Source organism: Thalassophryne amazonica, chromosome 11 (genome assembly GCF_902500255.1).
Source record: "Thalassophryne amazonica chromosome 11, fThaAma1.1, whole genome shotgun sequence".
In the NCBI taxonomy this organism is placed as follows: domain Eukaryota; kingdom Metazoa; phylum Chordata; class Actinopteri; order Batrachoidiformes; family Batrachoididae; genus Thalassophryne; species Thalassophryne amazonica.
The window spans coordinates 4,684,984-4,709,785 of NC_047113.1; the positions used below are offsets into that span (position 1 = coordinate 4,684,984).

At 40.3% G+C, this 24,802-nt stretch overlaps 2 protein-coding genes across 4 annotated transcripts in view; one reads left to right on the forward strand and one right to left on the reverse strand.

The window, feature by feature from the left end:
• Positions 1-9,571, forward strand: part of fam122b (family with sequence similarity 122B) — a 68,671-nt gene extending 59,100 nt beyond the window's left edge. The window contains exons 8-10 of the mRNA XM_034181163.1: positions 3,548-3,612; positions 4,204-4,300; positions 8,234-9,571. Of these exons, the coding sequence (XP_034037054.1) occupies positions 3,548-3,612; positions 4,204-4,300; positions 8,234-8,372 (301 nt within the window). The 3' untranslated portion in view covers positions 8,373-9,571. The remainder of the gene's footprint in view (positions 1-3,547; positions 3,613-4,203; positions 4,301-8,233) is intronic.
• Positions 9,572-12,768: 3,197 nt separating this feature from the next.
• Positions 12,769-24,802, reverse strand: part of mospd1 (motile sperm domain containing 1) — a 51,903-nt gene continuing 39,869 nt past the window's right edge. For all 3 annotated transcript variants that reach the window (XM_034182128.1, XM_034182130.1, XM_034182129.1), the window contains 2 exons: positions 20,764-20,925; positions 12,769-13,390 (listed from right to left, as the gene is read on the reverse strand). In XM_034182128.1, the coding sequence (XP_034038019.1) occupies positions 13,359-13,390; positions 20,764-20,925 (194 nt within the window). In that variant the 3' untranslated portion in view covers positions 12,769-13,358. The remainder of the gene's footprint in view (positions 13,391-20,763; positions 20,926-24,802) is intronic.

Here is a 24,802-nt window from a genome sequence, read left to right on the forward strand (position 1 = left end):
CTTGGGGCAACTGTTTGTTGTGATTTGGCGCTATATAAAAAAATTGATTGATTGATTGATCTTCCATTCCAGCTTATTAATTAATCAAAAACCCAGAGAGAGCTTTAATTCATTTGAAAGCTTGACTCTTAGTCTTGTCCATCCAAATTGGAAGTCCCAAAAACCAGTTTTATTTGTTATCTATCGTCCACCTGGTCATAATTGTGAGTTTCTCTGTGAATTTTCGGACCTTTTATCTGACTTAATGCTTAGCTCAGATAAGATAATTATAGTGGGCGATTTTAACATCCACACAGATGCTGAGAATGACAGCCTCAACACTGCATTTAATCTATTATTAGACTCGATTGGCTTTGCTCAAAATGTAAATGAGTCCACCCACCACTTTAATCATACCTTAGATCTTGTTCTGACTTATGGTATGGAGATTGAAGACTTAACAGTATTCCCTGAAAACCCCCTTCTGTCTGATCATTTCTTAATAACATTTACATTTACTCTGATGGACTACCCAGCAGTGGGGAATAAGTTTCATTACAGTAGAAGTCTTTCAGAAAGCGCTGTAACTAGGTTTAAGGATATGATTCCTTTATGTTCTCCAATGCCATATACCAACACAGGGCAGAGTAGCTACCTAAACTCTGTGAGTGAGATAGATTATCTCGTTAATAGTTTTATAGTTAGTAGTAGTTTTAGGACAACTTTGGATGCTGTAGCTCCTCTGAAAAAGAGCCTTAAATCAGAAGTGCCTGACTCCGTGGTATAACTCATAAACTCGCAGCTTAAAGCAGATAACCCGTAAGTTGGAGAGGAAATGGCGTCTCACTAATTTAGAAGATCTTCACTTAGCCTGGAAAAAGTCTGTTGCTCTATAAAAAAGCCCTCCGTAAAGCTAGGACATCTTACTACTCATCACTAATTGAAGAAAATAAGAACCCCAGGTTTCTTTTCAGCACTGTAGCCAGACTGACAGTCAGAGCTCTGAGCCGAGTTTTCCTTTAACTTTAACTAGTAATGACTTCATGACTGTCTTTGCTAATAAAATTTTAACTATTAGAAAAAAAAAATTAATCAGAACATCCCAAAGACATATCGTTCTCTTTGGCTGCTTTCAGTGATGCCGGTATTTGGTTAGACTCTTTCTCTCCGATTGTTCTGTCTGAGTTATTTTCATTAGTTACTTCCTCCAAACCATCAACATGTCTATTAGACCCCATTCCTACCAGGCTGCTCAAGGAAGCCCTACCATTAATTAATGCTGTGATCTTAAATATGATCAATCTATCTTTATTAGTTGGCTATGTACCACAGGCTTTTAAGGTGGCAGTAATTAAACCATTACTTAAAAAGCCATCACTTGACCCAGCTATCTTAGCTAATTATAGGCCAATCTCCAACCTTCCTTTTCTCTCAAAAATTCTTGAAAGGGTAGTTGTAAAACAGCTAACTGATCATCTGCAGAGGAATGGTCTATTTGAAGAGTTTCAGTCAGGGTTTAGAATTCATCATAGTACAGAAACAGCATTAGTGAAGGTTACAAATGATCTTCTTATGGCCTCAGACAGTGGACTCATCTCTGTGCTTGTTCTGTTAGACCTCAGTGCTGCTTTTGATACTGTTGACCATAAAATTTTATTACAGAGATTAGAGCATGCCATAGGTATTAAAGGCACTGCACTGCGGTGGTTTGAATCATATTTATCTAATAGATTACAGTTTGTTCATGTAAATGGGGAATCTTCTTCACAGACTAAAGTTAATTATGGAGTTCCACAAGGTTCTGTGCTAGGACCAATTTTATTCACTTTATACATGCTTCCCTTAGGCAGTATTATTAGACAGCATTGGTTAAATTTTCATTGTTACGCAGATGATACCCAGCTTTATCTATCCATGAAGCCAGAGGGGACACACCAATTAGCTAAACTGCAGGATTGTCTTACAGACATAAAGACATGGATGACCTCTAATTTCCTGCTTTTAAACTCAGATAAAACTGAAGTTATTGTACTTGGCCCCACAAATCTTAGAAACATGGTGTCTAACCAGATCCTTACTCTGGATGGCATTACCCTGACCTCTAGTAATACTGTGAGAAATCTTGGAGTCATTTTTGATCAGGATATGTCATTCAAAGCGCATATTAAACAAATATGTAGGACTGCTTTTTTGCATTTGCGCATTATCTCTAAAATTAGAAAGGTTTTGTCTCAGTGATGCTGAAAAACTAATTCATGCATTTATTTCCTCTAGGCTGGACTATTGTAATTCATTATTATCAGGTTGTCCTAAAAGTTCCCTGAAAAGCCTTCAGTTAATTCAAAATGCTGCAGCTAGAGTACTGACGGGGACTAGAATGAGATAGCATATTTCACCCATAGTGGCCTCTCTTCATTGGCTTCCTGTTAATTCTAGAATAGAATTTAAAATTCTTCTTCTTACTTATAAGGTTTTGAATAATCAGGTCCCATCTTATCTTAGGGACCTCATAGTACCATATCACCCCAATAGAGTGCTTTGCTCTCAGACTGCAGGCTTACTTGTAGTTCCTAGGGTTTGTAAGAGTAGAATGGGAGGCCCCTCCCTGAACCTGGTTCTGCTGGAGGTTTCTTCCTGTTAAAAGGGAGTTTTTCCTTCCCACTGTTGCCAAGTGCTTGCTCACAGGGGGTCGTTTTGACCGTTGGGGTTTTTCTGTAATTATTGTATGGCTTTGCCTTACGATATAAAGTGCCTTGGGGCAACTGCTTGTTGTGATTTGGCGCTATATAAATAAAATTGATTTGATGCCAAGTCGGCTAAAAGCCTCGTTCCAGTGCTCCTCAACGCGCTCCTGCAGGTGTTCCACCTGCTGCTGTGCCTGATGTTTGGGAAAACACATGAGACGAGAGCCACGTGGAGCCACACATCCAGCTCTCTGTCTCCTCGTCCTCTCTACGTCTCTCCTTGGGCACAGAGCCCAACGAAGCATGCAGTCACAACGTTCTTCTACTGTGGATTTTGAGGAGAAAATTGGGGCGATCTGAATTGTTCAGCAGCTGACTGTAGGATGAATATGCATGTGTGTGTGGAGACAATTCGTCTCATTCATAACATGACAGAACGTAACAATGCGCTGTTACGCACAATAGCGCGGAACATTATTCTTGGCCGTGCGTAATGGTTCCTGGTAATTCTCCAGCAACACGTGCCATTAATCGTAACGTGTGATAACAGGTTGCAGCAGTTTCTGAGGAGACCTGACCCCTCTGCCCCGAATCATCACATTCATGATCAGCGGTCAAGAATGTGTACTTTGTGGCATTCATGACTTGTCGTTATGTGTAAATGCAGCATTAATTTTCCATAGGCGATATTAAATTGAGTTTGCAAGTCTAAGTATTGGGGGGGGGGGATAGAATCTGTGTTGCTTTGCGCCTGTGTGGTGAATCTGAAGAGTTGAAATATTTTTTACACTGGGTCGTGGTGTATTTGTAACAGTTTCCCACAAAGGTGTGGCTTTATTTCAGAAATAGCCTCATGTTGCAACATGTGGTTCTGTGTTCTACAGCCGACGGAGTCAAAGCCCAATCAACTGCATCAGAGCCAGCATACTTGGCCCAATAAAACGCAAAGGTAAGGGAACAAGTGAGGAGCTCAGGTGCAAAACCTGTAAATATTTTTTTTTAATGGAGAAAATGCAGTTGAAAATGGATATTTAAAGGAAACCATATTTAGAAATGTATAGACTTTCATCAATAAAATGAAAACAGTTTGTTCAAATTCTGTCATATTTTGCACACTGATGGTCCCCTTGACAACCAAGTACATGTTGGTCTCAACTAAAAATTTATGGTTTTGGAGATACTAGGTTTTGCATCTGAACTCTTCAAGTATTCATTAGTAGAAACCTTGAAGTTTTCTGCTTCTAAATAATGTTTAAAGTGAAAATACATCACAGTAAGTTCCAGTTAATTTTAAGTAGCAGTGGCTGAGTACAGAACATAAAAAAAAAAAAAAAATCTCATTTCAGTCTGTGTTCAAGTTTCTCAGCACTGGTGCGTTTATGGTCTTTGCCTTCTGACTAGTATCACTTGGCTGCTTTATTTATCTTCAGCTTGGGTTGTGGAAAGTGTTTATTTGAATCCACTGCTCCTTTTTTGAAATCGACACAAAGCTTGTGTATTTTTTAAGCTTTCCAAATATTTGGATCTGTTTACTCTGCAGGTGAAATGGAGTCTGAAAGTCAACCCAAGAGGCTTTTCCAGGGTACCACTACCATGCTGTCCTCTGATGTCTCTAATCTATCCGATCTCGGTTCCTGGTAAGACTTCACAAAGTAAAGCACATAACAAGGGCACTCATTCAAGTGCAATATCTCTAAAGCAGACATATTCCTACCTTCCAGTCATGAAACATTTTTAATTACTATTATCAACATCACAATGCCATTGTTTCTATTCCACAGCAGACCAGTCCAGTTTTCACAGTTTTACCGTATTTTCCGGACTATATCTCCTACCTGAGTATGAGTCACATCTGTCCAAAAATGTTAGAGGGGAAAAAAAATCATGTCTGTCACATCAGTTAAGTCACATTTGTCTTATAAATTACAATTCTACTGCTTCATACAACTAGAAGCAAAAAATAAATTTGTGCATTATTTATGTGAACGCTGTGTTAGCTAGCAAAAGCTAATGGGTAGTTAATGTTACTATGCAGAGGCACAACTCGCTTATGAGTAAACTGCTTCTTGTTGCCACTGAATGCAGTTAGAGCTCAATGTGTGCGCATTTACTGAGTGTAATTAAATGTTTTAGCACTCATACACTTTATAAACAAAATAGCCTTACCTTAACCTGCCCGTCTGTCCTCGTTGCCGTTCTGGCTGTCTTACAAAGTGCCAAACGAGCAACGTGCCAAATAAACTGAAGCTTAGGGGCTCCATAACATTTTTTTTTTCTGTCAATCTATTGATCACACAGACACACACACACACACACACCCCGATATATATAAAATAGCCTGTATGAATGCGGCACAGTTTGCGTTCAGGGTGAACTCTCACAGTAATCAAGCGATCAACACCAAACTCAGTATGGTGACGGGGGCCTTTGGGGCCCTTGTGTTGAAAGCGCACGTATATGCGCGCACACACACACACTAGATTACTAGATTAAAGCATCACACACACATTAAAGTGAAAGTTCTTTTTGTCTAACATCAAAGCTGAATTCTGTAGTAAGTACATAGAGAATAGATTAAATCATTAAATTATAAAGAGAATCGATTAAAGCTTTAAATTCTTGGAATCTGGTTAAGAATTCTAACTAATAATTAAAGCTGAATTCTGTAATAGATAGATAAAGAGAATAGATTAAAGCTTTACATGATTGGAATCTGGTTAAGAATTCTAGCAATAATAACTAAAGCTGAATTCTGTAATAGATAAAGGACAATAGATTAAAGCTTTACATGATTGGAATCTGGTTAAGAATTCTAGCAATAATTAAAGCTGAATTCTGTAATAGATAAAGAGAATAGATTAAAGCCTATATAGAAAAGGCTATGTATGTATGTGGCAGGATTTGTTTGGGGTGAATGTCCACAGTGATTAAGCAATCAACACCAAACTTGGTATGTTGACTGGGGGTGCCAGGGGGGACATCTTTAGGGCCCTTGTGTCGAAAGCGCACATGGGCGAACACACACACACGAGATTAAAGCATCACACACATTAAAGTGAAAGTTCTCTTTTTTCTTGCAGCAATGATTAAAGCTGAATTCTGAAATGGATAAAGAGAATAGATTAAAGCATTAAATTACTGGTTGCCAGGATCTATAGATTTCTAGCAATAATGATTAAAACGTTATTCTATAATAAAGAGAATAGATTAAAGCATTAGCCCAGTAACCATAAAGAATTAATTGAAAGTTCTTTTTGTCTAAGATTAAATCACATAAGTGACATCAATTCATTAAGGTACAGAAGTGACACACAGTCAGCCTTAGCAGTAACAATTAAAGCTGAATTCTGTAATTGATAGAGAAAATAGATTAAAACATTAAATTATTGGTTGCCCAGTAACCATAAAGAATTAAAGTGACGTTCTTTTTGTCTAAGATTTCTAGCAATAATGATTAAAGCTGAATTCCATAATAGATAAAGAGAATGGATTAAAGCATTAAATTATTGCTTTGCAGCGGGTATACCTGCTAGTTGATTGATATAACAAATTTATCAAAATTTTAAAAACTTGTTACTTATATATAAATATTTCATTCAGTAGTCTTCTCTTTAAAACCAAAAATGACAATGTGCACTGCTGGACATTATTCCCCAACAAAAAATAGTGTTAACTGGTAATCTGTCTTTTACAGTCCGATTTATAAAGTTTATCTAAAATAAAATTAATACAACAGCTTGTTTCATTGAGATTTGTTTAATGATGCTACCTACTACTCTTGGTATGTTTGGTCCACAGTGATGGAAAATTTTCTGGAAATTGCTGGAAATCTGTGTTTTTACTCATGTGGTGAATGTTTCTGGGTGATCTTTGTAACATACATCAGAATCCATCCATTCAGTTCCATGCCTATACAGTTGGTGGCGGTAATGCTCCATGTTGGGTTGCAAACTGCTGATCAACTCCAGAGAAGGGTTATTTTTGTTTTGAGTTCAGGTGTTTATTAAATCACATTTTTGGGGACTGCGCGGTGGTTCTAGTTTTACTTACATTAAAAGTTATGAGCTGAGTATTTTCTCCAGTAATTATACATTAAGTGGAGTTAATGGGTGAAGCTCTCAGCTGCTAAAAATGCTAACACCCTTAGCATTCAGACAAGAATTTAACTCTGTCTGCGAGTCACAAGATTAAGTTTGAGCAACGGACACAAATTTGTCTGAGGTGAGAGAATGAAAATATTATGTGACGTTAGTGCTCTGTTGAAGTTTATCAGCTAAATTAGCCTTTAGCTGGAGGATGTTGAATCAATCATTGTCGAGCTGAGTGTTCGACCTATTTTATTTTTACCAAATAAAACTAGTTTTTTATTGTTATTGCCGTAACTACAAGAATTAGATTTTTAATTTTTTTTTTTTGCTGTCAAGTAATCAAAGAAAATAGCACAGTGCTGTTTCATAATTCTTTATATTTTAAAAAATATAGTTCTTGTCCCACAACAGAAACATTTAAACATTTGCTGAATGAATGAATCTACCATTACTACATGTACACATTAATTTTCATGCTATGTTATTTGTCTAAAAATGAATGTCCATGATTCCTTATGTTAATCAATAAATTATGTCAACAGATAACAGATCTGGTTGTAATTTACAGATGAACATCAAAGATTTCTAAAGAATCTTTTTTTTATTATTATAACTATTTTAATTACAAGTTTTCTATTTTTTTTTTTTTTTACTTAAAGTACAGTAAAAACAAATTAATCTTAAAGTAAAAACACATTTGTAAGTACTTTAAGGTGCCCAAGAACTTGAAAACGGACATCAATAGCTCCAAAACTTGAAAAACTGACGTGAGCAAAGATTGAACAACTTGATGCATTTATGTGCCATAAATACTCCTATTGTTCTATTTAAATTGACACTGAAATTTATTATTTTTGTCTTTTTTGAATGGTCATTTCCTATGTAGTTTTCTGAATCACAGTGTATGTTTTTTGAACTAAAGGCTGGTAGCACAATACCAATTTGTGTGAAAAGACTGAGGTGTAAAACTTGTCCCAACAAAAAATTCCCCCAAAAAATGTTTTGATAGTTTTTGTTTTGTTTTGTTTTTTGGTAAGTAAATAAACCTGAAAATGCACCAGAATGGATCTGAGACTTCAAATTTTTCTGGGGAAGAACCCACTAATCCTTCCTCTGGGGCAGCTGAAAATCACACGGCCTCTACAAAGCCGGTCTTTCAACAATCAACCAACCAAAATCCCAGAAAAGGGGGAGAATATGCAAAGTGAAAATTTCTGCATCGCACAGCAGTAACATTATTTTATAAATTAACTGAATTGCTTAAAAAATGTGGTGATTTTGCACATGAAGATTTGGTAACTAGGGAGATGGATGTGTTCTGTAATATTTGGACAGTGGCACCATTTTTGTAACGTCTCTGCAAAACACCACAATGGAGTAGAAATGAAGCCATCAAAACGTGGTTGTGCACAGTTATAAATGCATCACATTAAGGGTTTACAGCCATTTTCAGCACCATGTTTGCTCTGTTTCCTCTTTCAGTCCTTCTCCAGATTTATTGGATGGCAGCCTGAGCAGCATTGGATCCTCCTCAGACTCCTTGGGCAAAATGGAAGGCGTGTCCCCTTCCTCAGCGAGTAACTCACCCTTCACATCGCTCCAGGATTTGTCCCCAAAGTGAGCGTGGGATTGTAGGAGACATTCAGAGGACAGACTGATGTAAAACACCAGAAGAGAACTTTCATCTAGACACCGCCCACTTTTACCATCCCAGAGGATTAGCTGAAGTTTTATTTTTTTCCTGCGTTGGTTTCTGATTGGCCGTCTTTGGGGGTCAGTATCTGAGATGATGAGATGTGTGTAGACGTCAAACCAGGACTGACTGAAGTCTCGATGTACAAGCTGCTACTTTGTTTACAGAGACCACATGAATCTGAGTTCCTTTAACTGATGAGACGCTGAGCACTGGACAAAATAAGGATCGGATGTGAACGTGACCCCGTTTTGTTGGATTTGTATGAAATGGCTTAACTTATTGTTTTTGTTGTACGTATGTATATATTAACATGTTTAAATGTCAGTTTCCTGTTTGAGTGGATTTGCGGTGAAAGTGTGCAAGTCTAAAATGGGCAAAAGTTTTCTATGTAAAGGAACAAACTACTTTAAGGTACAACATTGGTTTCTTACTGTATACTGTAAGACGTCTTCAGCAAATACTGTGTATGTTTTAATGCTGTCAGCTGTGGTGAGTGTTTGGTTTTGATGGCAATCATCTGGGGAGTCCGGTTGCTTTTGCACCTTGGAACACTAACGGCTGCTCCGTGTCCTCTGTGTGTGTGTCAGGATGTTGTGGATAAGCAGAGTGCAGTCATGAGTTTCTCAAACACCTGCTAGCAAAAATGTTACTTATAGAAAAGTTTATTATAAAAATTGGGCGCCTGAATTTTATCCGTGCAAAAAGCTTGTATTTTATTTGTGCCAATGGAATATGTTGCCAAACAAATTTGCATCTTCTGAGTTGAGCTGCTGTGGATTTGATGGATGTTCAGTCCTTTTTTGATTACAGCAGGTTTTCAGTTCAGGTTCTGCTGTTTTTTTTTTTTTTCTTTTCTTTTTTTTAATAAGCTAAATTTGTTGCAGACTGTTGTGCGAACAGTCCGGTGTAATTATGTTTGTAAAACATTTGAGCCCATTGTGTTGCTGTACAACACAATGACTTTTCTGCCTGTTTTCATGTATGATGAAGCATCCACAGTTTAACAATCTTGTCTGTAACAGATTACTATAATCTGTCATGATGCACAGACTTTGCTTATGCTTTTCTCTTGTGATTGCTGTCACATCAGATGTTGGCTTTAAATAAATTATTTCTATATTTTATGTGTGACTTGGGCTTTAATTTCCTGATGCCATCCCACACACACACACACACTGGTGGCCTGAGTGATTAGGCAGAGACTTGAGAAGCGAGAGACTCGGTTCAGTTCAAGATAACTGCAGGAAGTGTCTGCTTCATCAACACTTATTTCCTGTAAGCTTGTTTGGATTGGATGGTGACCTTGCGTTTCAGAATGTAATCATGACGGCCTATTACAGCCATTGTGGGGGGGACTAATAGTTTGAGAACTTGGAATTTCTCAGATTAAACTTGTACATTTGCAAGAAAAAAAATACTCTGGGAGGAGGTAAAAAGTGTTTTGAACTATTTTAAATACCACAGATTTGCAATGCTTCACTCAATAGGTGGAACATGCACTGCTTGCTAAACATGCACAGTGCAGCAGCTTGAAAATGGATTCATATAGTCATTACACTGCATGCACAATTATTAGCCAAGTTTATATTTTTGAGGCTTGATTTTTGTCACACACAAATACAGTAGTCAGTCCATGTTAAACCTCAAATCTGGATGTTCTGATTGTAACAAGTTTTATTTTTCAGGGGATGTGTGCAGAATTGTCCCACAGAATTCTTTTTTTTTTATGCTTATTTATCTACCTGGGTGCGCTGTAGAAACGTCTGCTAAATGCACAAGGTGTCTTTTCAACCCTATACCAACAAAACTTTAAGGACCTTTCATTAACCTCAGTATCTGTTCCTAAAGGTTTTAAATGCACAGTGAATAGACCAATACTTAACAAATTCAATCTTGATCCCAGTCTACTGAAAAACTACAAGGACGATATCAAACCCATCATGTTGTAAAATTCTTGAAAAGGTGGTTTCACAGCAGCTCGGGGTCCACCTTACTGAGAATCTCTTTGAGGCGTGGCAGTCTGCATTTACAACGCACCATTCCATGGAGACAGCTCTCACTAAAGTGGTAAACTGTCTCCCATTCTACTCTTACAAACCCTAGGAACTACAAGTAAGCCTGCAGTCTGAGAGCGAAGCGCTCTATTGGTGTGATATGGTACTATGAGGTCCCTAAGATAAGATGGGACCTGATTATTCAAAACCTTATAAGTAAGAATAAGAATTTTAAATTCTATTCTAGAATTAACAGGAAGCCAATGAAGAGAGGCCAATATGGGTGAGATATGCTCTCTCCTTCTAGTCCCTGTCAGTACTCTAGCTGCAGCATTTTGAATTAACTGAAGGCTTTTTAGGGAACATTTAGGACAACCTGATAATGAATTACAATAGTCCAGCCTAGAGGAAAGAAATGCATGAATTAGTTTTTCAGCATCACTCTGAGACAAGACCTTTCTAATTTTAGAGATATTGCGCAAATGTAAAAAAGCAGTCCTACATATTTGCTTAATATGCGCATTGAAGGACATATCCTGATCAAAAATGAAGTCCAGCATTAGGGGTCTCCAATTGGTTCAAATTGCTGCTGCCAGAAATTTGACAAAAAGCAGAATGTTTTACCACATTACACCGATTTTTAGCCTCTGTCTCATTGGCTCCGTCTGATTTTAAGGTTCTGTTACTAACTTAAATTATTCATGGATTAGTACCTTCCTACCTAGCTGACCTAATTACACCCTGTCAGAGCTGTTGACCCCCAAAATGTGAATCTGCTGCAAATTTTGAATTATCCACAAACCATTAATACTTTTGCTGCAAACTGAATAAAATATCCCACAAAATGGGCATTAACTGATTCCATCTGCTCAAAGTGATGTTAACTGGTGAAATCACCTGGTGGAGTGGGTGGTTGCAAAGAAAACCTGCACCCTCTTCCTGGAATGAGATGAATACCCCTGCTTTGAAGGATTACATCAAAAACAGTAACTTCACAGATTCTAACCAAATTTGCACCACAGATAGATACTAGGGCATGGAAGACTCCACTGGATTTTGGCGGTGATCTGGATTCTGGATCAGGATTTCAATTTGTACACTTCATTTTGTCAGATTTTGAGGATTACATCAAAACTACTTAATGAATTTAAGCAAATTTTCACCACAGGTTGGTGTTAGGTCATGGGAGACTCCATTAGATTTTGGAGGTAACATGGATCTGGATCAGGATTTCACTTTCAAGGATTACGTTAAAATTACTTCACGGATATGACACGATGATGTAAAATCAAGATCAGGAAGACACTTTTGTTTGAGCTTGTGAATTAAATATTTGACTGCAACATCTTGATCAGTCAGACCATCTGGATCAGTATGCAGTTGTTGCATTGTGTTGTGGAATCCAGATCCAGGTAAAGTCCGGCTCAAAATGTGAATCACATATCTTTTATTTTAAGTCCACATCAACCCTTGGTGGACGTCAGAAATCTCAAATTGCTCTTGTTTTAAATATCAAATCTCGCAACAGTTAAGGAGTATTCAAAGTTATTTTCAGTATCAATTACAGCAAACATAAAAGAGGCCTTATTTTTTCGTATGATCCTTTCCCAGTGAGCGGAAAAGGCGTTGATTAGAAGGGGGTCGTACTAACACGTCATTCGATCAGCAAGCTACAACATGAACGACTGAATAAAATGCACATCGGAAATGTTACACAACTACAAAGCTGCACAGAGCTTCACCGGTTAACTCAGAAGAAAGCAACCTGATGATTCAGATGATCCCGGCTCTACGGCTTTGTCTTGGGTCCTCCTAAGTAAAGCCCTGGTCAGAAAAATAATGAACAATGAATAATGAGCCATGGAGCATGAATGAGTTGAGTTATTCAAGAAATGTGGGAGAATAGAGGCTCTTAGAGGCAGATTACTCAGCTAATGAGGCTCATCTCTGAGCATGACGCTAATTTCATGAAGTTCAAAATTCAGCAAAAATAGCGTGGGTGATTTGTGTATGAGGTATTACGATGACAAATGAGGATCTTAGAGGCATGTTAGTGGTGAGTATGAGGCTGTTAGAAGCCCACTGTCCAAGTACCTGGCGGCTACGAAGACAAACTACATGCAACAGAGCAGTTTCACCCTGAGAAAGCTCTTGCAGCCTTTTTTAAACATATCTTTCCTGTAATTCCTTCAGAAGAACATCATATACGTGGCTCATTAGTTGAATAATCACTGAAATTTCTGACAAATCCATACGTGGCTCATTATTCATGGTTTTATCATTTGGGACCAAGGCTTAATTAAATACACAATGACATGATACCAATCAAATGCCTTGACATTTTATTAACACATGATGGAGCCTTGATAAGAGCGCACCAAACCATCATCTTTCCTTTGGTGACATGTAAAAATGTTACTGCTTGAAAATCAAAACTTGGAACTGAATTATGTTGTGAAAGTGACACTGAAAATGTTTTAAACATCAATATACTGACAGTTACAGGTGAAGACCATAACAAAGGTTTAATAGCTTTAAATACACATTTGCATGTAAATTCCTTCACAATGAGCCACCGTCTGTTACTGAACAGCACGGCGGGATAATGAGTCTGTATGAGTTTTTGAATGGCTTCAGGATTCTTCACAAACCCTGCTCAGGGTCCTGCACGAGGACAGCTCCACTGACACCAGTTTATTGACCTACACACCAGAAGGCTCACTTGTTGGCTTCAGCTCAGTACTGTGGGAAAACGATCAACTCAAACATGTTGATTTGAAAGCAATAATGCTAAAATGTGTGAGTGGAGAAGATAACTGAAGAACCTGCCCCCTGCTGGTGGCTCTGTCCACTGACGCGTACAGCGCTTCCGGTGTGTCAATATTCTCATTGTCCTTTTCTTTTTACTTGCAACTCTTCATGTACGCAGGATGACCATTGTCAGAAGACCTAAAACAGTACAACAAACAAATCAGAACATCATGGTGCTGAATATCATGGAATCATTACCTCAATCAATCAATCAATCAATTTTATTTATAAAGCGCCAAATCACAACAAACAGTTACCCCAAGGTGCCTCACATTGCAAGGCAAGGCCATACAATAATTACGGAAAAACCCCAACGGTCAAAACGACACCCTGTGAGGAAGCACTTGGCAACAGTGGGAAGGAAAAACTCCCTTTTAACAGGAAGAAACCTCCAGCAGAACCAGACTCAGGGAGGGGCAGTCTTCTGCTGGGACTGGTTGGGGCTGAGGGAGAGAACCAGGAAAAAGACATGCTGTGGAGGGGAGCAGAGATCAATCACTAATGATTAAATGCAGAGTGGTGCATACAGAGCAAAAAGAGAAAGAAACACTCAGTGCATCATGGGAACCCCCAGCAGTCTAAGTCTATAGCAGCATAACTAAGGGATGGTTCAGGGTCACCTGATCCAGCCCTAACTATAAGCTTTAGCAAAAAGGAAAGTTTTAAGCCTAATCTTAAAAGTAGAGAGGGTGTCTGTCTCCCTGATCCGAATTGGGAGCTGGTTCCACAGGAGAGGAGCCTGAAAGCTGAAGGCTCTGCCTCCCATTCTACTCTTACAAACCCTAGGAACTACAAGTAAGCCTGCAGTCTGAGAGTGAAGCGCTCTATTGGGGTGATATGGTACTATGAGGTCCCTAAGATAAGATGGGACCTGAATATTCAAAACCTTATAAGTAAGAAGAAGAATTTTAAATTCTATTCTAGAAATAACAGGAAGCCAATGAAGAGAGGCCAATATGGGTGAGATATGCTCTCTCCTTCTAGTCCCCGTCAGTACTCTAGCTGCAGCATTTTGAATTAACTGAAGGCTTTTCAGGGAACTTTTAGGACAACCTGATAATAATGAATTACAGTAGTCCAGCCTAGAGGAAATAAATGCATGAATTAGTTTTTCAGCATCACTCTGAGACAAGACCTTTCTAATTTTAGAGATATTGCGTAAATGCAAAAAAGCAGTCCTACATATTTGTTCAATATGCGCATTGAATGACATATCCTGATCAAAAATGACTCCAAGATTTCTCACAGTATTACTAGAGGTCAGGGTAATGCCATCCAGAGTAAGGATCTGGTTAGACACCATGTTTCTAAGATTTGTGGGGCCAAGTACAATAACTTCAGTTTTATTTGAGTTTAAAAGCAGGAAATTAGAGGTCATCCATGTCTTTATGTCTGTAAGACAATCCTGCAGTTTAGCTAATTGGTGTGTGTCCTCTGGCTTCATGGATAGATAAGCTGGGTATCATCTGCGTAACAATGAAAATTTAAGCAATGCCGTCTAATAATACTGCCTAAGGGAAACATAGTATATAAAGTGAATAAAATTGGTCCTAACACAGAACCTTGTGGAACTCCATAATTAACCTTAGTCTGTGAAGAAGATTCCCCATTTACATGAACAAATTGTAATATATTAGATAAATATGATTCAAACCACCGCAGCGCAGTGCCTTTAACCTCAGCCAACAAACATGAGGCTTTCATCATATACAGTGCAACAGATAACAGAATATTTACAGAGGAATCCTGCAAATGGTGACACAAGCACCAAATTCGGCACAAACTGACATTACTCTTTTGAAAAAAAAAACTGACTGGCCACTTGAAGTTAGGGGTCAACACAAGGGTCAAAATTTAAAGATGCTCCAATCATATTGAAAATTATACTACATTATTTGTCTGATCATAAAGATTCCAAAAAAAACTCAGCCACATGGGGTGTGCAGCCAGTACATTTTGAGTGCCAGTCCCAAGCCCGGATAAATGAGGAGGGTTGCGTCAGGAAGGGCATCCGGCGTAAAACAAGCCAACCCAACTATGCAGACTAAGAATCGAATTCCTATACCGGATTGGTCGAGGCCCGGGTTAACAACGTCCGCCACCGGTGCTGTTGCCCAACAGGGTGCCCGTGGAAATTGGGCTACTGCTGGGCAAAGATGACGAAGAAGAGAAGGAGAGTGTTTACACAAACAGCGGGAGAAGAAGAAAACTAGAAGGGTGGAAATGAGAGTGGGGACTTTGAATGTTGGTAGTATGACTGATAAATGGAGAGAGCTGGCTGATATGATGGAGAGGAGAAAGGTAGACATATTGTGTGTGCAAGAGACCAAGTAGAAGGGAAGTAAGAGCAGGAGCATCGGCGGTGGGTACAAGTTGTACCATGGTGAGGACAGGAAGAGAAATGGTGTTGGGGTCATTTTAAAGGAAGAGTATGTTTAAAAGTGTGTTGGAGGTTAAGCGAGTGTCTGACAGGGTGATGAGTGTGTTGGAAGTTGAAGGGGTGATGATGAATATCATCAGTGCATATGCCCCACAGGTAGGTTGTGAGATGAAGGAGAAAGAAGATTTCTGGAGTGTGTTAGATGAGGTGGTGGAGAGTGTGCCCAAGCATGAAAGAGTGGTGATAGGAGCAGACTTCAATGGGCATGTTGGTGAAGGGAACAGAGGTGATGAGGAAGTAATGGGTAGATATGGTATCAAGGACAGGAATGGGGAAGGACAGATGGTAGTTGGTTTTGTAAAAAGGATGGAAATGGCTGTGGTGAATACCTACTTTAAGAAAAGGGAGGAGCACAGGGTAACATATAAGAGTGAAGGAAGGTGCACACAGGTGGACTACATTCTTTATAGGAGATGCAAGCTAAAAGAAATCAGAGACTGTAAGGTGGTGGCAGGAGAGAGTGTCACTAGACAGCACAGGATGGTCATTTGTGGGATGACTTTAGAGGTAAAGAAGAAGAAGAGAGTGAGAGTTCATCAAAGGATCAGATGGTGGAAGCTGAAGGAGGAAGACTGTGTGTGAAATTTAGCGAGCAGGTGAGAGAAGCACTAGTTGGAGGGGAAGCAATTTTGGACAACTGGAAAAGTACTGCAGATGTGGTGAGGGAGACAGCTAGGACAGTACTGGGTATGACATCTGGACAGTGGAAGGAAGACAAGGAAACTTGGTGGTGGAATGAAGAGGTCAAGGAAAGCATAAGGAGAAAGAGGTTGCCGAAAAGTTTTGGGATAGTTGGAGAGATGAAGAATGTAGACAGGAGTACAAGGAGATGCGGTGTAAGGCGAAAAGAGAAGTGCACATGGTAATGTGCTGACAAGTGAAGAGTGTGTGCTGAGAAAGTGGAGGGAATATTTTGAAGAGTGTTGTTAAAGTGGCGTGACACGGACCCACAACAGGGGGCGTTAATGAACGGACAATGGATAAGCCAAAAGTAACAATTTAATGTTGTGAATCGCACACAACGTACAGACAATAACAATATGGTGGACTGTCAATCATACACCAGGTGACGTGTGGGCAGGCTCGACGATAGAAGACGCCTGGAGAGAGAAGAGCCGGATTCCCACACAGCTTCCAACACCAACGGAGCTGAAGAACACCGGAGCCGCCAAGCCCTGCGCCCCAGGTGGCCGCTGTCTTCAGCAGTCAGACCCGGTACTGCTGGCAGAGAACAGAGACAGTCCAGATGAGTGTGAGTTCGCACACTCAGTGGTCCACGATCTGTACACAGTTAGGAGGGAGAACCTCCACCTCCAAATTACACACTCGTGCAGCTCCTGATTAACCACTTATCTGTTTGGAGTGTGAGGCGCAGTCGTCGCAGTCACACCAAACGCCAAAATCCCAGATAAGGGAACAACTACAGGACAATGGCTGCAAATGAGATTAGATTGTTACACAACGTGTCAGTCAGCAGAGAAATTACCTGAATGGTAGTTGATTTCTCGGCAAGGAGGTGGAGTTGCAGTCCGTCTTGTAGTGGTGGTGATGGGTGACAGCTTGTGTTGATTGATGACAGCTGTCACCTCCAGCAAAGCCGACGCCCTCTCGTGCTTGAAGCCCGCACTTCAAGCAGGGCGCCATCTTGTGGTGGTGGGCCAGCAGTACCTCCTCTTCAGCGGCCCACACAACAAAGAGTTGATGAATAAAGAAAATGAGCGAGAGAAAAGGCTGGATGATGTGGTGAGAGTAAATCAGGAAGTACAAGAGATTATTAAGGAAGAAGTGAGGGCTGCTATGAAGAGGATGAACAGTGGAAAGGCAGTTGGTCCAGATGACATTCCAGTGGAGGCATGGAAATGTCTACGAGAGATGGCAGTAGAGTTTCTAACCAGATTGTTTAATAAAATCTTGGAAAGTGAAAGGATGCCTGAGGAGTGGAGACGAAGTGTGCTGGTTCCTATTTTCAAGAACAAAGGTGATGTGCAGAGCTGCAGTAACTACAGAGGCATAAAGTTGATCAGCCACAGGATGAAGTTATGGGAAAGAGTAGTAGAAGCTAGGCTTAGAAAACAGGTGAAGATCTGTGAGCAGCAATATGGTTTCATGCCGAGAAAGAGCACTACAGATGTAATGTTTGCTCTGAGAATACTGTTGGAGAAGTACAGAGAAGGACAGAAAGAGTTACATTGTGTGTTTGTGGACTTAGAAAAAGTGAATGACAGGGTGCCAAGAGAAGAGCTGTGGTATTGCATGAGGAAGTCTAGAGTGGCAGAGAAGTATGTTAGGGTAGTGCAGGACATGTACAAGAATAGTGTGACAGCGGTGAGATGTGCAGTCGAAATGACAGACTCATTCAAGGTGGAGGTGGTACACCAAGGATCAGCTCTGAGTCCTTTCTTCTTTGCAGTGGTGATGGACAGGTTGACGGATGAGATCAGACAGGAGTCCCCATGGACTATGATGTTTACAGATGACATTGTGATCTGTAGTGAGAGTAGAGAGCAAGTTGAGTCTAGTCTGGAGAGGTGGAGATATGCTTTGGAGAGAAGGGGAATGAAAGTCAGTAGAAGCAAGACTGAGTACATGTGTGTGAATGAGAGGGAGCCCAGTGGAATAGTGCAGTTACAAGGAGTAGAAGTGGGGAAAGTAGATGAGTTTAAATATTTGGGGTCAATTGTTCAAAGTAATGGAGAGTGTGGTAGAGAGGTGAAGAAGAGAGTGCAGGCAGGGTGGAGTGGGTGGAGAAAGGTGGCAGGAGTGATTTGTGACCGAAGAATATCAGCAAGAGTGAAGGGGAAAGTTTACAAGACAGTAGTGAGACCAGCTATGTTGCAGCTATGCATTCCTGTCTGTTAAAATGCACAGGAATGCACCAAATTGCACCATTTTTCTAGAAAATGGTGCAATGTGTTCCCCCAGACTCCCAAACTCAATATAGCTCGCTTTCAAGCTCACCTCTCTTTTCAAAGAATTTGGTTAGCAGCTGCATTCCCTCATTTAGTTTTCTTTCCCTGTCCTTTTTTCTCTTCTTTTTTGAAATCTGGACTTTGATTTTTTTTTTTAGGAAAGACATATTTGATTTCAGTCTAAACACTAGGGCTGCAACTAATGATTATTTTACTTTTCACTTCATCGGTCGACTATTTTTTCAATTAATTGTTTTGGTTTTTGTTTTTTACTTACATGTGAGTTTTGCCATTATTTCTTTAAGTGAGTTATTGTTAAAAGGCCTTTATCACACAACATTAACGTTTGATCTTGTAACAAAGTTATGTTCTCATCAAAAACATACCTGGAGTAGTGTTTTGTTTTATTTTGCACATACAACGTCTGTGAGACATTCTTTTTATTTTATGCAAAAAATATATGGATTTGATTCATATGTTTTTACGTCAGCCAAGCTTGAACCTTCGTGTGCATGCGTGAGTTTTTCCACGCCTGTCGGTTGCGTCATTCGCCTGTGGGCAGGCTTTGCGTGAGCACTGCTCCACCCCTCTCGTCGTCGTTTCATTGCGAGGAAATGGCGAAATGATTTGGGCTTTTTTTCCCTCAGAATTTTTTCAGAAACTGTTAGAGACAGGCAGCTGGAAACCATTCGAAAAATTTATCTGGCTTTCTGTGAAAATTTTACAGGCTTCACAGAGAATAAGGACTTTAACTACAGCTTTAAGGACGGACCACAATGGCGCACGGTGCGCTGCGCTCCGAGCCGCCATCGAGAGGCAGAAACCACCACATCATTTCTAAACAGATGGCTGTGTGGAGCCGGGACCGTCATGTGCAATTTCTCTGGTTATCACAAGAGCTGGACATCAACCATTTTCCGGCAGATTTCACTTTTAACAAGAGATTTTGTCATGGAAAGCCGCGTGGAGGCTTCGCGCGTCACGACCGATTCGCTGATGGAGCAAGACAAAGAACACCTCTGTTTCGGAGTGTTAGAGGACAAGTTGGTACATGCCCAGCTCTCCACAATTTCTCTTATACTCACCCGACTGGTAAGCATTGAAAGCCAAGATAGGCATATCACCCCAATAGAGCGCTTCGCTCTCAGACTGCAGGCTTACTTATAGTTCCTAGGGTTTGTAAGAGTAGAATGGGAAGCAGAGCCTTCAGCTTTCAGGCTCCTCTCCTCTGGAACCAGCTCCCAATTCAGATCAGGCAGACAGACACCCTCTCTACTTTTAAGATTAGGCTTAAAACTTTCCTTTTTGCAAAGCTTATAGTTAGGGCTGGATCAGGTGACCCTGAACCATCCCTTAGTTATGCTGCTATAGACGTAGACTGCTGGGGGGTTCCCATGATGCACTGTTTCTTTCTCTTTTTGCTCTGTATGCACCACTCTGCATTTAATCATTAGTGATCGATCTCTGCTCCCCTCCACAGCATGTCTTTTTCCTGGTTCTCTCCCTCAGCCCCACCAGTCCCAGCAGAAGACTGCCCCTCCCTGAGCCTGGTTCTGCTGGAGGTTTCTTCCTGTTAAAAGGGAGTTTTTCCTTCCCACTGTAGCCAAGTCTTGCTCACAGGGGGTCGTTTTGACCGTTGGGGTTTTACATAATTATTGTATGGCCTTGCCTTACAATATAAAGTGCCTTGGGGCAACTGTTTGTTGTGATTTGGCGCTATATAAAAAAAATTGATTGATTGATTGATGTGTGTATATGTGTGTATGTAGGTATATATGTGTGTATGTATGTTGATATATATATATATATATATTGATATTGGTTTAGGTGTGTAGGAATCTGTGTATATGTGGTAAGGGTATCACTGGTTGTGGGGAAGAAGGGGTAGGGATAAATAAGCTGATGCTTCACCCTACCCCTTTTCGGACATGTTGGGTACACAGTAGGAACTTTTTTGTTGTTGTCTTTACTGATCTATCTTGTAATTGTTGTTGTATCAAATGTTCGAAATAAACAGTTTTCATTCATTCATTCATTCATTCAAAAACAAACTACTGACCAAGTTCTCTTGAAGTGTCGTTGGGTAAACTACAAAAAGCATTTGTAAAGTTTTGTAAACTCATTCTGTCCATTTGTTGAGTTGGTGTGAAACTTAAACTCACCAAGAACATAAGCAGCTACTAGTTTCTTGTTAACAGTTAAGTGGAGGTAGACAGGCACAGTAGATTCTTGTTCCCCCAGTGTGGGGAGCATCAGGGCGGCCATACACACCAGCCCAAGGAGCACCGTCAGCACACTGGGTCCTGCAGCAACAGGCCGGCTCTCTGGAAGATACACACAATGTCTCATCATCATATTTCCTGATTACTGCATTTAATGGAAACCTGACTGACAGATTTATTTGTTTTGCATTTAAATGTGAGGGCATATGTGGAACTAAGAGACATATTAGGGAGGTAATGGTCTTGTGGTTAAGCCTTGAACTTCAGACCAGAAGATCCTCAGTTCAAAACCCAGCCAGACCGGAAAATCACTAAGGGCTCTTGGGTAAGGTCCTTAATCCCCGAGTTGCTCCCGGTGTGTAGTGAGCGTCTTGCATGGCAGCACCCTAACATCACTGTGTGTGTTTGGGGGAATGTCAGGCATAATTGTAAAGCACTTTGAGCTTCTGATGCAGATGGAAAAGCGTTATATAAATGCAGTCCATTTACCATGTATCTGTGGCTCCCAGTGGAGTTTTAACATTAGACATTTTGCTTATGAGAGCAACGTGTTGCCAGTTCATCCAAAGGGGAAACCCCACAAACCAAGCTACCGTATTTTTCGGACTATAAGTCGCACTTTTTTACGTTTTGACCTATACTCCAGAGCGACTTATAAATGAAAAATATACCGGTAGATTCTCAATTAATTTACCGTAATAAAACAATTTTAGGTGACAGAGTCGCTCTATGTTTTAAAATGGCCACCGGAAACGGAAATGCAATGCATCATGGGCACTGTAGTATGGCACCTGCCCTATAAGTCACGCTGGTCATGATAACCAATCAGAGAACAGAACATTGGACGCATATTCCTCACCTCACCCAGGCCCACCTGACACAGACAATGATTGTGAAACAGTGTGTGAAACAGCGTGTGAAACACTTTTGCCTCCTCCTTGTTTTGTCTGGCAGGCCTCAAAGGGTTAAGGTTAATGACTGCGTCTCTGATGAACTTATTGTAAACACTGGCTCTCCATAGGGATGCATACTAAGCCCATTGCTGTATACCTTGTACACCTATGATTGTGTTGCTTCTAATCCCCAACAATCTGATTATTAAGTATGCAGATGACACAACTACAATCAGTCTCATTCATGCCAATGATGACTCGCACTATAGATCAGAGGTGGAAAAAATAGTTCTGTAGAGCAAACAAAACAACTTGAAATTGAATACCTCAAAAACGTGCGAGCTCGTCATTGATTATGGACACAGCTCTCATAAGCCTATCCGTATCAATAATGTTGAGGTGCAAAGGGTAGAAAGCTGCAAATTTTTGGGTGTGACTCTTTCAAATAATTTAAGCTGGAACTCAAACACTACTACTATTGTTAAAAAATCCCGTCAGCGTTTGTTCTTTTTATGCAAGTTGAAGGCTTTCACCCCAAACAAACAAATTCTGACAAACTTTTATCGCTGTGCTATTGAGAGTGTCCTCACAGGAGCCGTCACAGTGTGGTGTGGTAACGCCACAAACAAAGAAAAACGAGCACTGCACAAAGGTGTCCGCTCGGCCAGCAGGACTGCAGGTGTGGAGCTGCCCAATCTGGATGACATTTATAAAAAAAAGACTTCTTTCTCGGGCATTATCGATCACTAATGACCCATCTCATCATCCGACCAGTGACTTTTTTGACCTGCTTCCCTCTGGCAGAAGGTATTGTGCCATTAAAAGCACAATATCCCGCCATAGCAGGAGTTTTTTTTCCCACAGGCTGTGAAAATTTTAAACAATGCACTATAGTAAAGCACTTTGGATCTGCACGGGCACTTACGTTTTTGATATTTTTAAACTACTATTTATTGACTTTGAATACCTTCTTTTGAAATTTTTATGTGGCTTGAGGTGTTTTAATCATGCTGTACATGTTGAAAGAATGGCTTGTGTTAGTGTGTTTGATGTGCACTGAGATCTGTTCGCAATTTTTTTAATTCCAATGTGGTTTTTCTATTGCAAATGGCAATAAACTAAACTGATAAACTAAACTCAACTGAACACGGTGCTTACTGTTATTCCAGGACTAACAAAACAGCTTCAACCCCTGGATATCAGTGTGAGCAGAGTGTTTAAGTTGACGCTGAGAGCTGCGTGGGAGCACTGGGTGAGCGACGGCGGAAGATTAGCGTCGACACCACGGGGAGGTCATGAGCTGCGCAGGTAGGTGCTGCACGAACATCGGCAGCTGACACCTGGTGTGTACTATGGTCCACAGCGGGTAATATCAAATCAAATCAAATCAATTTTATTTATATAGCGCCAAATCACAACAAACAGTTGCCCCAAGGCGCTTTATATTGTAAGGCAAGGCCATACAATAATTACGTAAAAACCCCAACGGTCAAAACGACCCCCTGTGAGCAAGCACTTGGCGACAGTGGGAAGGAAAAACTCCCTTTTAACAGGAAGAAACCTCCAGCAGAACCACGCTCAGGGAGGGGCAGTCCTCTGCTGGGACTGGTTGGGGATGAGGGAGAGAACCAGGAAAAAGACATGCTGTGGAGAGGAGCAGAGATCAATCACTAATGATTAAATGCAGAGTGGTGCATACAGAGCAAAAAGAGAAAGAAACACTCAGTGCATCATGGGAACCCCCCAGCAGTCTAAGTCTATAGCAGCATAACTAAGGGATGGTTCAGGGTCACCTGATCCAGCCCTAACTATAAGCTTTAGCAAAAAGGAAAGTTTTAAGCCTAATCTTAAAAGTAGAGAGGGTGTCTGTCTCCCTGATCTGAATTGGGAGCTGGTTCCACAGGAGAGGAGCCTGAAAGCTGAAGGCTCTGCCTCCCATTCTACTCTTACAAACCCTAGGAACTGCAAGTAAGCCTGCAGTCTGAGAGCGAAGCGCTCTATTGGGGTGATACGGTACTATGAGGTCCCTAAGATAAGATGGGACCTGATTATTCAAAACCTTATAAGTTTAGAAGAAGAATTTTAAATTCTATTCTAGAATTAACAGGAAGCCAGTGAAGAGAGGCCAATATGGGTGAGATATGCTCTCTCCTTCTAGTCCCCGTCAGTACTCTAGCTGCAGCATTTTGAATTAACTGAAGGCTTTTCAGGGAACTTTTAGGACAACCTGATAATAATGAATTACAATAGTCCAGCCTAGAGGAAATAAATGCATGAATTAGTTTTCTGAGACAAGACCTTTCTAATTTTAGAGATATTGCATAAATGCAAAAAAGCAGTCCTACATATTTGTTTAATATGCGCATTGAATGACATATCCTGATCAAAAATGACGCCAAGATTTCTCACAGTATTACTAGAGGTCAGGGTAATGCCATCCAGAGTAAGGATCTGGTTAGACACCATGTTTCTAAGATTTGTGGGGCCAAGTACAATAACTTCAGTCTTATCTGAGTTTAAAAGCAGGAAATTAGAGGTCATCCATGTCTTTATGTCTGTAAGACAATCCTGCAGTTTAGCTAATTGGTGTGTGTCCTCTGGCTTCATGGATAGATAAAGCTGGGTATCATCTGCGTAACAATGAAAATTTGAGCAATGCCATCTAATAATACTGCCTAAGGGAAGCATGTATAAAGTGAATCAATCAATCAATCAATCAATTTTTTTATATAGCGCCAAATCACAACAAACAGTTGCCCCAAGGCGCTTTATATTGTAAGGCAAGGCCATACAATAATTATGTAAAACCCCAACGGTCAAAACGACCCCCTGTGAGCAAGCACTTGGCTACAGTGGGAAGGAAAGGAATAAAATTGGTCCTAGCACAGAACCTTGTGGAACTCCATAATTAACCTTAGTCTGTGAAGAAGATTCCCCATTTACATGAACAAATTGTAATCTATTAGATAAATATGATTCAAACCACCGCACCGCAGTGCCTTTAATACCTATGGCATGCTCTAATCTCTGTAATAAAATTTTATGGTCAACAGTATCAAAAGCAGCACTGAGGTCTAACAGAACAA